General features: G+C 33.2%; 1 protein-coding gene across 3 annotated transcripts in view; it reads left to right on the top strand.

The window, feature by feature from the left end:
- LOC127718017 (serine-rich adhesin for platelets-like) overlaps positions 1–16,043 on the top strand; it is a 39,629-nt gene that overhangs the window by 20,860 nt on the left and 2,726 nt on the right. For all 3 annotated transcript variants that reach the window (XM_052223918.1, XM_052223925.1, XM_052223911.1), the window contains exon 3: positions 14,684–14,741. In XM_052223918.1, coding sequence (XP_052079878.1) covers positions 14,684–14,741 — 58 coding nt within the window. The remainder of the gene's footprint in view (positions 1–14,683; positions 14,742–16,043) is intronic.

The raw sequence follows: 16,043 nt of genomic DNA on the forward strand, positions 1-16,043 counted from the left end.
GCATATATATTACCACTCTGTATATCTATCACTACTCTGTATATATATCACCACTCTGTATATCTTTCAACACTCTGTATATCTACCACCACTCTGCATATCTTTCACCAATTTATATATCTATCACCATTTTGTATATCTATCACCACTCTGTATATCTACCACGACCCTGTATATCTACCCCCACTCTGTATATCTATCGCCACTCTGTATATTTATTACCACTCTGTTTATCTATCTCCACTCTGTATATCAATCACCACTGTGTATTTATATCAAAACTCTGTATATCTATCCCCGTCCTGTATATCTACCACCACCCTGTATATATATCACCACTCTGTATATCTATCACCTTTCTGTATATCTGTCACCACTTCGCTTATAAATCACCATTCTGTATATCTATCACCACTTTGTATAGATATCACCACTCTGTATATCTATCACCACTCTGTATATCTACCACCTTTCTGCATATCTATCTCCACTATGTATATCTATCACCACTCTGTATATCTATCACCACTCTGTATATCTACCACCACTCTTTATATCTACCACCACTCTGCATATCTATCACCAATTTATATATCTATCACCATTTTGTATATCTATCACCACTCTGTATATCTACCACCACTCTGTATATCTATCACCACTCTGTATATCTACCACCACTCTGTATATCTACCCCCACTCTGTATATCTATCACCACTCTGTATATCCATCACCACTCAGTATATCTATCACTACTCTGTATATATATCACCACTCTGTATATCTATCACCACTCTGAATTTCTATCACCACTCCGCATATCTATCATCAATCTGTATATATCTTCCATCACTCTGTATATCTACCACCACTCTGTATATCTATTTCCACAATATCTATCTCTCGTTTGTATATCTATCAATACTCTGTATATATATCGCCACTCTGTTAATCTACCACTACTCTGTATATCTATCACCACACTGTATATCTATCACCACTTTGTATATCTATCACCACTCTGTATATCTACCATCCCTCTTTATATCTACCACCACTCTGTATATCTACAACCAATCTGTATATCTATCACCAATCTGTATACCTATCACTACTCTGTATATCTATCACCCCTCTGTATATCTTCCACCACTCTGTATATCTACCACCACTCTGCATATCTATCACAACTTTATATATCTACCACCACTTTGTTTATCTATCACCACTCTGTATATCTACCACCACTCTGTATATCTATCACCACTCTGTATATCTATCACCACTCTATATATCTACCACTACTCTGCATATCTATCACCACTCTGTACATCTATCACTACTCTGTATATATATCACCACTCTGTATATCTTTCAACCCTCTGTATATCTACCACCACTCTGCATATATATCACCAATTTATATATTTATCACCATTTTGTATATCTATCACCACTCTGTATATCTACCAACACTCTGTATATCTAACCCCACTCTGTATATCTATCACCACTCTGTATATTTGTCACCACTCTGTATATCTATCACCACTCTGCATATCTATCTCTACTCTGTATATCTATCACCACTTTGTATATCTACCACCACTCTGCATATCTATCACAACTTTATATATCTATTACCATTTTCTATATCTATCACCCATTTGTATATCTACCACCACTCTTCATATCTATCACCACTTTATATATATCTATCACCACTTTGTATTTTCATCACCACTCTGTATATCTATCACCAATCTGTATATCTATCACCACTCTGTATATCTACCACTACTCTGCATTACACACATATCTATCTCCACTCATTCATCGAGTACCATCTATGACTATAGGACATTCAACAAGTACCTGCTATAGCTTTGGGACATTCACCAAGGAACTGCTATAACTATAGGACATTCAACAAGTTCCTAGTATAACAATAGGAATTCAACACGTACCTGTTATATACTACTATATAGAACATTCAACAAGTACCTACTATACCAATAGGATATTCAACAAGTACCTGCTTTAGATATAGGACATTCAACATGTATTTGCCATTACTATAAGACATTCAGCAAGTTCCTACTATAACTATATCTACTCTGTATATCTATCACCACTCAGTATATCTATCACTACTCTGTATATCTATCACCACTCTGTATATCTATCACCACTCTGCATATCTATCACCAATCTGTATATACCTTCCATCACTCTGTATATCTACCACCACTCTGTATATCTATTTCCACAATATCTTTCTCTCGTTTGTATATCTATCAATACTCTGTATATATATCGCCACTTTGTTAATCTACCACCACTCTGTATATCTATCACCACTTTGTATATATATCCTCACTTTGTATATCTACCACCACTCTGTATATCTGTCTCCACTCTGTATATCTACCAACATTCTGTATATCTATCACCACTTTGTATATCTATCACCACTCTGTATATCTATTACCACTCTGTATATCTATCACCACTCTGCATATCTATCTTCACTCTGTATATCTATCACCACTTTGTATATTTATCACTACTCTGTATATCTACCACCACTCTGTATATCTATCAACACTCTGTATATCTACTACCACTCTGTATATATATCACCATTCTGTATATCTATCACCACTTCGTTTATATATCACTTTTCTGTATATCTATCACCACTTTGTATATCTATCACCACACTGTATATCTATCACCACTCTGTATATCTACCACCACTTTGTATATCTACCCCCACTCTGTATATCTACCACCACTCTGTATATCTACAACCACTCTGCATATCTCTCACCACGTTATATATCTCCACTTTGTATATATATCACCACTCTGTATATCTATCACTACTCTGTATATCTATCACCCCTCTGTATATCTTCCACCACTCTGTATATCTACCACCACTCTGCATATCTATCACAACTTTATATATCTATCACAACTTTGTTTATTTACTACCATTCTGTATATCTACCACCACTCTGTATATCTATCACCACTCTGTATATCTATCACCACTCTATATATCTACCACTACTCTGCATATATATTACCACTCTGTATATCTATCTTTACTCTGTATATATATCACCACTCTGTATATCTTTCAACACTCTGTATATCTACCACCACTCTGCATATCTTTCACCAATTTATATATCTATCACCATTTTGTATATCTATCACCACTCTGTATATCTACCACGACTCTCTATATCTACCCCCACTCTGTATATCTATCGCCACTCTGTATATTTATCACCACTCTGTTTATCTATCACCACTCAGTATATCTATCACTACTCTGTATATCTATCACCACTCTGTATATCTATCACCACTCTGCATATCTATCACTAATCTGTATATATCTTCCATCACTCTGTATATCTACCACCACTCTGTATATCTATTTCCACAATATCTTTTTCTCGTTTGTATATCTATCAATACTCTGTATATATATCGCCACTTTGTTAATCTACCACCACTCTGTATATCTATCACCACTTTGTATATATATCCTCACTTTGTATATCTACCACCACTCTGTATATCTGTCTCCACTCTGTATATCTACCAACATTCTGTATATCTATCACCACTTTGTATATCTATCACCACTCTGTATATCTATTACCACTCTGTATATCTATCACCACTCTGCATATCTATCTTCACTCTGTATATCTATCACCACTTTGTATATTTATCACTACTCTGTATATCTACCACCACTCTGTATATCTATCAACACTCTGTATATCTACTACCACTCTGTATATATATCACCATTCTGTATATCTATCACCACTTCGTTTATATATCACTTTTCTGTATATCTATCACCACTTTGTATATCTATCACCACACTGTATATCTATCACCACTCTGTATATATACCACCACTTTGTATATCTATCACCACTCTGTATATCTACCATCCCTCTTTATTTCTACCACCACTCTGTATATCTACAACCACTCTGCATATCTCTCACCACGTTATATATCTCCACTTTGTATATATATCACCACTCTGTATATCTATCACTACTCTGTATATCTATCACCACTCTGTATATCTTCCACCACTCTGTATATCTACCACCACTCTGCATATATATCACAACTTTATATATCTATCACAACTTTGTTTATCTACTACCACTCTGTATATCTACCACCACTCTGTATATCTATCACCACTCTGTATATCTATCACCACTCTATATATCTACCACTACTCTGCATATATATTACCACTCTGTATATCTATCACTACTCTGTATATATATCACCACTCTGTATATCTTTCAACACTCTGTATATCTACCAACACTCTGCATATCTTTCACCAATTTATATATCTATCACCATTTTGTATATCTATCACCACTCTGTATATCTACCACGACTCTGTATATCTACCCCCACTCTGTATATCTATCGCCACTCTGTATATTTATCACCACTCTGTTTATCTATCTCCACTCTGTATATCAATCACCACTGTGTATTTATATCAAAACTCTGTATATCTATCCCCGTCCTGTATATCTACCACCACCCTGTATATATATCACCACTCTGTATATCTATCACCTTTCTGTATATCTGTCACCACTTCGCTTATAAATCACTATTCTGTATATCTATCACCACTCTGTATATCTATCACCACTCTATATATCTACCACTACTCTGCATATATATTACCACTCTGTATATCTATCACTACTCTGTATATATATCACCACTCTGTATATCTTTCAACACTCTGTATATCTACCAACACTCTGCATATCTTTCACCAATTTATATATCTATCACCATTTTGTATATCTATCACCACTCTGTATATCTACCACGACTCTGTATATCTACCCCCACTCTGTATATCTATCGCCACTCTGTATATTTATCACCACTCTGTTTATCTATCTCCACTCTGTATATCAATCACCACTGTGTATTTATATCAAAACTCTGTATATCTATCCCCGTCCTGTATATCTACCACCACCCTGTATATATATCACCACTCTGTATATCTATCACCTTTCTGTATATCTGTCACCACTTCGCTTATAAATCACTATTCTGTATATCTATCACCACTTTGTATAGATATCACCACTCTGTATATCTATCACCACTCTGTATATCTATCACCACTCTGTATATCTACCACCTTTCTGCATATCTATCTCCACTATGTATATCTATCACCACTCTGTATATCTATCACCACTCTGTATATCTACCACCACTCTTTATATCTACCACCACTCTGCATATCTATCACCAATTTATATATCTATCACCATTTTGTATATCTATCACCACTCTGTATATCTACCACCACTCTGTATATCTACCCCCACTCTGTATATCTATTACCACTCTGTATATCCATCACCACTCAGTATATCTATCACTACTCTGTATATCTATCACCACTCTGTATATCTATCACCACTCTGAATTTCTATCACCACTCCGCATATCTATCATCAATCTGTATATATCTTCCATCACTCTGTATATCTACCACCACTCTGTATATCTATTTCCACAATATCTATCTCTCGTTTGTATATCTATCAATACTCTGTATATATATCGCCACTTTGTTAATCTACCACTACTCTGTATATCTATCACCACACTGTATATCTATCACCACTTTGTATACCTATCACCACTCTGTATATCTACCATCCCTCTTTATATCTACCACCACTCTGTATATCTACAACCAATCTGTATATCTATCACCACTCTGTATACCTATCACCACTCTGTATATCTATCACCCCTCTGTATATCTTCCACCACTCTGTATATCTACCACCACTCTGCATATCCATCACAACTTTATATATCTACCACCACTTTGTTTATCTATCACCACTCTGTATATCTACCACCACTCTGTATATCTATCACCACTCTGTATATCTATCACCACTCTATATATCTACCACTACTCTGCATATCTATCACCACTCTGTACATCTATCACTACTCTGTATATATATCACCACTCTGTATATCTTTCAACCCTCTGTATATCTACCACCACTCTGCATATATATCACCAATTTATATATCTATCACCATTTTGTATATCTATCACCACTCTGTATATCTACCAACACTCTGTATATCTAACCCCACTCTGTATATCTATCACCACTCTGTATATTTGTCACCACTCTGTATATCTATCACCACTCTGCATATCTATCTCCACTCTGTATATCTATCACCACTGTGTATATATATCACAACTCTGTGTATCTATCCCCATCCTGTATATCTACCACCACCCTGTGTATATATATTACCACTCTGTATATCTATCACCTTTCTGTATATCTATCACCACTTCGTTTATATATCACCATTCTTTATATCTATCACCACTTTGTATAGATATCACCACTCTGTATATCTACCACCTTTCTGCATATCTATCTCCAATATGTATATCTATCACTACTCTGTATATCTATCACCACTCTGTATATATACCACCACTCTTTATATCTATCAACACTCTGTATATCTACTACCACTCTGTATATCTATCACCGTTCTGTATATCTATCACCACTTCGTTTATACATCACCATTCTGTACATCTACCACCACTCTGCATATCTATCACCACTCTGTATGATCTTTCAAAGTTTACTGACTTTGAACATGTTGAACTAGGTTATAAAATGCTAGTACTATCAGATCGTTCTTTTGTGTCCTATTTATTGGTATACTTTTTTTTGTCTGTATTGTGTTGATCTGGCCACCGTTTCACAAAGCCTTCTTAACTTACGATCACCGTATCATTTTACGATCCGTTTACGTGTGGTTCTACGTTCCCGTTACGTGTGTTTCACAAAGGCATCGTAAAGGACTACTAAGTTGATCGCAAGTTACGCACTGTGTATCATCGTAAGTGTATCGTAAAACGGAACTCTAGCTGTAAACAGGAGGTGTGAATCGTAGTTTATTTACATCGGAATATGGCACACTCTTCTTTCACAGATCGATGAGTCGAGCATGCCGATGAGAGCGGACGTGAAAATGTTTGCAGAGAGAATCCTTCAACATCATTGAAATTGTTTTGCCAAATTGGTTTCATGGATAAATATTGTTATCCTTACATCTTATATTTTATGTTTTGGATTATATTTTTTTGTTGAGGAAAGTTTCTGCAGATATTTTCAGGTTTGTTTGAGTCATGTGGTCAGATGGAATCCATAAGAAGTTTCCATGTGGGAAACTATCAGACCAATCTATTTGATGTCTGAGGGTTTTAGCTGTTGTTCCCCTAATGGATCGGTAGCTTCTTTCCGAGATGCTTTATTGTAGGATTTTCGTCTTTCCTCTACCAGGAATACAGCTGGGCATTTAGCGGTATCGGTTTGGAATCCAAGTATGTCCTTTCCGGTTTCTCGTTCGTTGCCTTGACATTTGTGCGGCATCCGGGGTGACCTTATCCTTTATTTTGTATATAATTGTTTCTTTATTTTGATTTTTTTATATTTGTGAGGACGAGTGAATCAGGTGAGTGGGTGTGTTCGTATGTTTTTCATTTGTAGACGAAACACAAGCCTTGTATCTTTGATGGGTTACTTCCTTTGATATTCAATAATACTTTTTTTCTTTGTATCGGAAATTTGAAATAATATATAGGAGAGTGACGAGACGTGTTTATATCTGATCAAAGAATTAAACGATTTTTTTAACAATTATTTGATAATGTCTAAAGTTATTATAGTACTGCAATTTTAGAGGAGATATGATTGATTGATTGCTGTTTTCTGAACGTACAGTGGCAAATATTTCATGCAGATTTATGAGCAAGAGAAGAATTTTCAAACGAGAAATAAGAAGTTGCATGCGTTGTCGTTGAAAAGAATTAAATGAAAGTCCAATAAAAATAAACAAAACCAGTGTATATAATGTGCGAATCCTGAAATACCATTTTCACTGTATCCGTTATGAATTTCTAATGTAGAATGATAAATAAACAGACGACAAATTCATGATTTTTGAATAGAATAAGAAATAAGATATAATGTGTACTGTTTTTATAAATTCATGATATAGGTATGAGATGCGGACGGGTTTTCATCGCGCCTACAGCCATCCAGGTGTAAAATTGATACACAAATAGATAAATATTAAGAATAGTTCACGAACAGAGCGCGCAAGAGATTTAAAAGCAGCAGTTAAGTTTCATTTGCAGAAAAATGTACCTTTTAACATAATTATTAATGTTATATAACTTAAAACAGGTTTTGTTATTCAGTTTGTTGATATTGAATTAAATTCCACTATGCTGTTTTCATTATGCGATTCATGTTTACTGTCGAATAATGATACTAGACTTTAATTTTCACTGTAGGGGAGATTCATTTCTATTGTACATGCGATGCATTTTCACGGAAGGAAATTAATTAATTTTCATCATATAACGTCTTAATTCAGCCGACTCTCTAACAAAATTTATGAAGTCAGAAGGATTGATTATATGTGACCCGCCACGACATTTCCAGGCTTATGGAGGTAGAACATCATTGTGAGAAAAACGCTGTTAACTATATTTGACTAGCCACTTCCAGGCTTATGAGGGTACATTGTCTAAACTTTGCTTTTTGTATATTTATCTAGAACATTCTGAAGCAAAAAAAACTCTGTCATGTTATTATGAACTATTTTTTGTAATAACAATGAAACGAGTCATTTCGAATACCGACATGATAATGAGACTGTTCGATGAAGAATTTTTCATTATCGAAGACACTAATTTATAAAATACAAAATTATTGTATTCTATTGGCGCTTAGTTATCTTCAATAGCGTATTTGAATAAAAATTTCAAACGAATTAAATTTACAACATTACAAACAGTTCTTGGCTCTATTTTAGAAAATGTAATTTAAACTTGTTAAAATGAAGTTAGTATAAAATTTGTCAAAGAAAGCTTTTAAAGTTCCTTTTTTTCAATTTGTCTTTTAACTTAGATTTATGATGCATGTCTCTATACATAGTATGCGACGCGTAGCAGTTTATAAGTAGTTGTTCTCATATATGCATTTGATACAGTGCATTTATTATGGATATATTTTAGACTCCATTTATGAAAATCTATAGATCAGAGAATTTTGATTTTTTGTATCAATTTAAAATGTAGATTCAAATATTTATATGTCGTTGATACAGACAAAAAGATCTTATCATGTCAAAATCATGATACAACATTTAAAAATCTCAGATATAAGTATAACAAGCTACGGGTATATAACTCGAAGTCGTTAGTTTTGCTTTGTTACGGTGGGACAAAATAAAATGGGCGCTTTACCGGAGAACCAGTGAGTAGCGCAAAGCTAACAAAACCTGCGTTTCAGGAGTAAGTGCATGGGACCTATTTGTATCATGTTTTATATCTGGTTCTATTGCCAATGTTATTTAATTGATACTGTGTCTATCCAGTCTGTATCTGGATATAATATCCATTTCATTTTCAAAATGATCAAACGAAGAAAGTGTGGTTCTAATATTGAAGATTCTTCTTCGTCTTCTAACATTTGCGGCATCTTGATCGAGAATAAAGCCATCTTAGATATGGTTTAATTCGTATTCGCGGACAAACTATGATCGAGATACGACTGGGTATAGCTGTAGTAAGTTACGCCAGGATTTACGTATTATTTACGCTCATCTTAACTTACGACGGCTTTGTGAAACGGCTGTAAAACCTACGATTTATTTACGTATGTTGACACGTAGACTTACGAAGGCTTTGTGAAACGGTACCCTGGACCTTTTTCAACAAATTTTTACTTTAAGTTCTGACTTCGGTCTTATCCCATGTGTACAGTTTCAGTTTAAGGTATGGTTTGGCACTAGACCTTTTTTTAGCCCCTTCCAAATATGCATGTGCCTTCCTCCGTCATGACATATTGTGTCATTGAGTCTTTGTTCCTGTATTTCATTTTGTTTTTGTTGTAAATTTAAATCAGGCTGTATGTTTGCATATTTGCTTTTTTTTTTTACACTCGTCGTTTTGGAAATTAAAAAGAAGATGTGGTATGATTGCCAATGAGACAACTCTCCACAAGAGACCATATGACACAGAAATTGACAACAATAGGAGAAGACGTTACTAAGTTGAAAAACGTGTGTCTAATCCATTTGTCATTTTTGAACAATAAAATATGTTTAAACTAACAACTAAAGGTCACCGTACGACCTTCGAAGCTAGAATACAGTGTTGCTGTTTACTGAAGTTACTCTTAGACTAGTAGCTCTGTACTGTTTTCTTGATGTTGGAGGTCTATAATATTTTTTTGACGGTGTTGTCCATGTACCATTTTGTAGATCGTACTTCTTGGGCATATGTTTTATAGCGACACGCAACTAGAACTTTGGCTATTTTTCAGTTTAAGTTGTCGTCAGCTAGCAATTTATCTATTCTTTTTTCGGGCTGATTACAGATGTTGTTCAATAGTCCAAGTACTCGTATATGTAGTTGGGCTTCTACTGGTATTATTCCGTTTAGGATGTTGATAGTAACATCTGCTACATAAGTTGGTAATGAGAGTATAAGCTTATTAGTAGCTTTTTCTGGAAGTTTTCGATTAATTCTGGTGAACTTGTTTTTGGTAGTTTTAGCTCTTATCCATAGAGAAGTACTGGAGATACGTAACACGAATGACCGAATGACACTTGGAATGACCGTATGACACATGAAATTTTAATCTTAGTTTAAACAGTATTTATTAAGGAAAAATTTTACAAGAATAAAGTATTAAAATATTACATGAAGTTTTAATCTAAGCACATATATGTGAATTTTAAACATTGATTTATAAATAATAGTACATTAAAAGTGTATGTTATAACTAAAACATGATTTATTTAAGCAGGCAAGTTCATAAAATGTTAATATAATTTCGTGGATACATCTGTTCCTGATTGCATATATACGATCGCTCAATGTGTTCAAGTTGGACTACCAAAGTGGGGCCCTCATTTGTAAAATATATTATAACTCACTGACACTCCATGAATTGAAATGTATTTCATTTAACAGTCAACAAAAATTATTTTAAGTAATAATTTTGCGGTACGTTTTAAAACCGCTCAGGGCCTCCTGAGTGCACTCAGGACATGTAATAGATATTTTAGTGGGCGTTGAGGGTATGCGTCCGATAAATTATTTATTTTTTTATCTTAATATTTTTGTTTGAATAAAATTAATTGAATATTTCAGAAGTTATTGAAGTGTTTATTAACACGCGCCGTTATTTGGAATATGTCATGCATGACCGATGATCATATTCGATACCAATTATCATGTTGATTAGGTCTATACAAATACTTAATTAGGTCGTCTGATCTTTAGTAATTAGTGAAGGTAATCAACACATACTAGTTAACCAAGCAAGAAAGGTTTTCTTAGAACAAAAATAAAGATAAAAGTTGCAAAAAATGTTAAATAAACGTTTCGTTTTGTTTGTAATACTATTAATATTAAAGCCATTTGGGAATTTTAAGAAATCCATTCAGTTTATTTAATTTGAAAACGTTAACAAATATAGATCTAATTCATTGCAAAGTGTGGCGTCCTTCAGGGATCAAAACCCCGTTTTAACAGCGTTTGTTTAAAGGTTAATTATGCATTGGCCACGTGTCGTTAAAAAACAAACTGATTAACAATATAATAGAGTTGTAAGGTAATAAATATTTCAGGTATTGGGCATTTGTCATTATCATGATTAGATTATCTAATTGACAACAAACAGTTTATACAACTTACCAAGTAAGTACTAAAATGTAACACTTTGCAATAAATGGATGATAAATTCCTGCATCATATTTTACTCTTTTAATAGGGAAAATTAAGGAAAGAAAAACGGCGCGTGATTTTTTTTTTTTAAAGATTATAACTTTCTAAAAGAAAACTCATTAGAACTTCGAAATGGTGTATTTCAACTTTGCTTAACTTATTTCAACATTTTAGTTATTTGTCCTAGTTAATTATGCGGATACCAGATTTATGTAACATATTTCACTATCTTCATAAAGACAAATACGGATATAACATTCAAATTCTCTTAAAAAAAACCTCTCAAGACAAACTTCTAAATTCTAGATCCCTCTGATCTTCATTATTATCGATACACTTGTCATACATGTACATCCTGAATAAATCAATTGTTATTTTTATCAAATTTGGAAATTTAAAACTTCTAAAACGTTTCCCGTAAGAGCGTAATCTTTCAATCTTCTCTATCTGTATAGATGCACCATTGTATCTATATCTTATCCCTTATGACCATGAAATTTTCCTCCAATGTGTCGTGGCTTTCTATTGGCTACTTTTTTTCAGTTAATCGATTTTCTCAAAATTCTCAGATAATCCCGGATTATCTCAGAATTTTCAGATAATCCCGGATTTTCTCCAGTTAATTATTTATCTAATTTTGTGAGGAATATAATGAATTATCTCAAATATGCATTAAGCTGAGAAAATCTCGGTTTATCTTAAAATTCTGAGATAAATCGGGATTATCTGAAAAAAATCGTGATAATCCCGGTTTATCTGAGCTTAATGTAAAATAGTGAGATAATGCTAGTTTATCTGAGATAATCCTAGTTTATCTGAGATAATCTAGGATTATCTATAAAAGTGGTTCAGGCGTGCCATATATACTGTCAAAGAAACATTTTGTCCGGGTTTGGCTATTACTTTTGGTCTTTTTTTTATCAGCTCTTCAGTGTTTGTATTAGGTATTGGACTTTCAAATATTTTGTCATCGAGCATCACCGAAGAGATATTTATTGTCGAAATGCGCATCTGGTGCAATAAAGTTGGTACCGTTAATATTATTACGTGTAAATCATGTAAATATCTTAATGAAATTACTAAAGAGAATCCTATTTATCGAAATTTTTCTGATAATGAAAAACTATGTGTCCTAGACCTGGTAAATCCCTAAACTCTGCATAAAATGAAAAGATCAGATCCTTTATTAAACATTATTTGGGTCTGAGGATAGGGTGGGGGGGATTCAAATCCGGTTTATGCTCGTTCATGATTTATATTTGTCACAAGCTACAATTATTATGTTAATATTCGACGACGCGGGGTTTTTTAACGACCTTGACTACCCATGAGGGTCTTGCACGGTCGGTTGGTAACAATTCAATTGAGATTACTTAATTTATTTATTCTGAAACGGCGAATTAGGTATGGGCTTTTTTAGTACTTAAGTTTTTGAAAAAGATAATTTCTATATTAAAATGGTTAATACGATCTCGACCCTCGCCTTATTGAGAAAATCATTGTCATACTCAGTCAGTGTTAAAAATAAATATAATGATTGCCCTGACCTCATTTAGTCTCGACGTTTTTATTTCTATTTTATTTTGTCTCTACTTATTCCTTCATGGACACATCTGAGGTTTGAAAAATGGGTCAGTTTTCATCTTTTTATCTTTATGTTTTAGTATCTCTTGGTTGTTTTATCTTTTATATGCACATGGCAAGATGTTTTGGAAAGCCGATATATATAAACCATTTGGAGCAAAAGCCGAAAAAGGGATATTTACAGATATTCAAATGTATTTAATTAGCTATTTCAAAATCTGAAGCTTTCTACAACAGTTTTTTTTTTTCAAAACGAAACTTTTGACAAGAAAACAACTTTCTAAAGAATGTATTTTCAACAGTTGACTTGCTTTTCTTCTTCTCCTTTTTCTTTTTCTCATTATAAAAATAAGGAGATGTGGTATGATTTCCAAGTAGAAAAGAGCTTAACTCATCAGATCGATACAAAGGAAAAAACATTTACCAAAAGCACAGACGTCTTTACTTTTCTTTTTTTTTTCTCATGTTTTTTTCTAACAGTATAACCTATTATTCTTTATAATTTAAGAAAGCGAACTATATACCCACCGTGAAAGTGATAGGAAAAAGGTTCTCTACTCTTCTCCACTTGAAAACGAGGCTTGTGGACCGATATACAGAGATCAGAAACCCTTGAAATTCGTGCACTGAACAAACAGCGTCATTTTGGGGCCCTTTATAGCTTGTTGTTCGGTGTGAGTCAAGGCTCCGTGTTGAATGCCGTACTTTGACCTATAATTGTTTACTTTTTACACATTGTGACTTGGATGGAGAGTTGTCTTATTGGCACTCATATCACATCTTCTTATTTCTATCAACACAATATTGATAAAATGAAATGTTAGATATGAGTCAATGAGACATCTATCGAGTAACTCAGGAAGAAACCACTACAGGTCCACATACAGTTTAAATAACAAACAAGTTTAGATGCTAGTCAAGCTCTAAATCACTAGAACATATAGAAAGGAGAGTATTGATTTATTAGAGACTATTAAATATCTGCCATCAACTACAAATTCTACAAATGAAAAACATTTTGTTAAAACATACCAAAGAGCAACTACTGCTGACGTGGTTTCTAATTTGGGACAGGCACATGCATATGTTGCGGGGTTAAAATCAAGTTTTTGTTCCCCCTTTTTATTCTGCATTGATTAATTTGTACTTGACCGGGGTACATTATATCAAATTTGTATTTCTATTTGTAGGAGAAGCTATAAAAAGAGGAGGAAAGAAAGAGGAAAAGTCAGTTTTAATGATAATCCGGTAAGTAATATCCAAATTTCCGTACTAAATGAGATGCATTATGGATGCAATAAATTTTTCCCGTTTGTTGTTATTCTTAATAATTCAATACAAATCAGACCTCTTGCTTAAAAAAAATCAAAACAAAGCAATGGAAAATTATCCCAATAAATAGATAAATACAAACAATAGCGATTCTTTAATACAATTAACAATTTAATGTTTTAACAAATTTATTGAAAAACTAGTCTTAATAATGATTCCATCTACTTGCACGTGTTTAAAAAATAGAACTCAGTGAAAAATCATATTTCAATAAATCATATTTAAAACAATTTTTATTAAATTCTTCATTTGTAATTAACGACAATGGTATGTCAAAAATAGGTTGAAACTATTTCATATGAAGGTTGTATGAAATACATAATTAGTTTTTAATGGTTTATAGACAAAATCTTACAAAAAAATAATCTGTAACAGTAGTCAGTTATGACTGAAACTGAGATAGTGAATAATTATATCGCTTTGTCTAGCTTTTCGTGTAACGCTTAACAATTTTTCAAAATAAATTTGGGTTTTTGATATTTTAACTTCTACTGAAATCAAAGACCCAAATGACCAATTTAAACCTTCTTTGTTTATATTTTTTTTATTTTTTATCTTTTGGCACATTTCTTAAAACTCAAATTTCAACATTGTTACTCGAGTTTCAAAATTAACAACTAAAAATCAAATTAATACACATTTGGTGACTATGATAGTTGTAGCTATCTTTTAGGCCTGCAATAAAATATAACAAAAGCAGAGTTAGGTATTTTTTCACTATAACCGAGACATTGACAGTGAGGATTGGATGAGAACTAAACTTTAACTCAAAAGAATGACTTAAACATTACGATTGTGATATTTCTATTCTTCTAACGCATTGCTACATAGCATATCATAAATATCTTATTATATACCTGCGAGTTATTACAATATATATATATATATATATATATAGAGTTAACGTCCTTTGTATTCAACAGCTAAATCAAAACTGAGAAGCCGGCAGCCTGCAAATGTAATTTAAGAACATAATCCCTGATAATCAGGCAGACCAAATTAGGCACGACCTTTGACCTTATAATGGGATAAACTGCCCCATCTCATGGAAGAAACCAATCCGCCTGTATAAACAACACTTATACTTTGCATAAGTTACAACTGCGAGTTATTAAGATATTCCAAGGCTTTTGATTTCTATCAGGGTCATGTGACAGAGGGTTGGTGTTTATAACGAAATTGTTGCACCAAGGGTTCTAAATATTAAGTTGAGCTCAT

The sequence above is a fragment of the Mytilus californianus genome, unplaced genomic scaffold (assembly GCF_021869535.1).
Source record: "Mytilus californianus isolate M0D057914Y unplaced genomic scaffold, xbMytCali1.0.p SCAF_1, whole genome shotgun sequence".
Taxonomy (NCBI): Eukaryota; Metazoa; Mollusca; class Bivalvia; order Mytilida; family Mytilidae; genus Mytilus; species Mytilus californianus.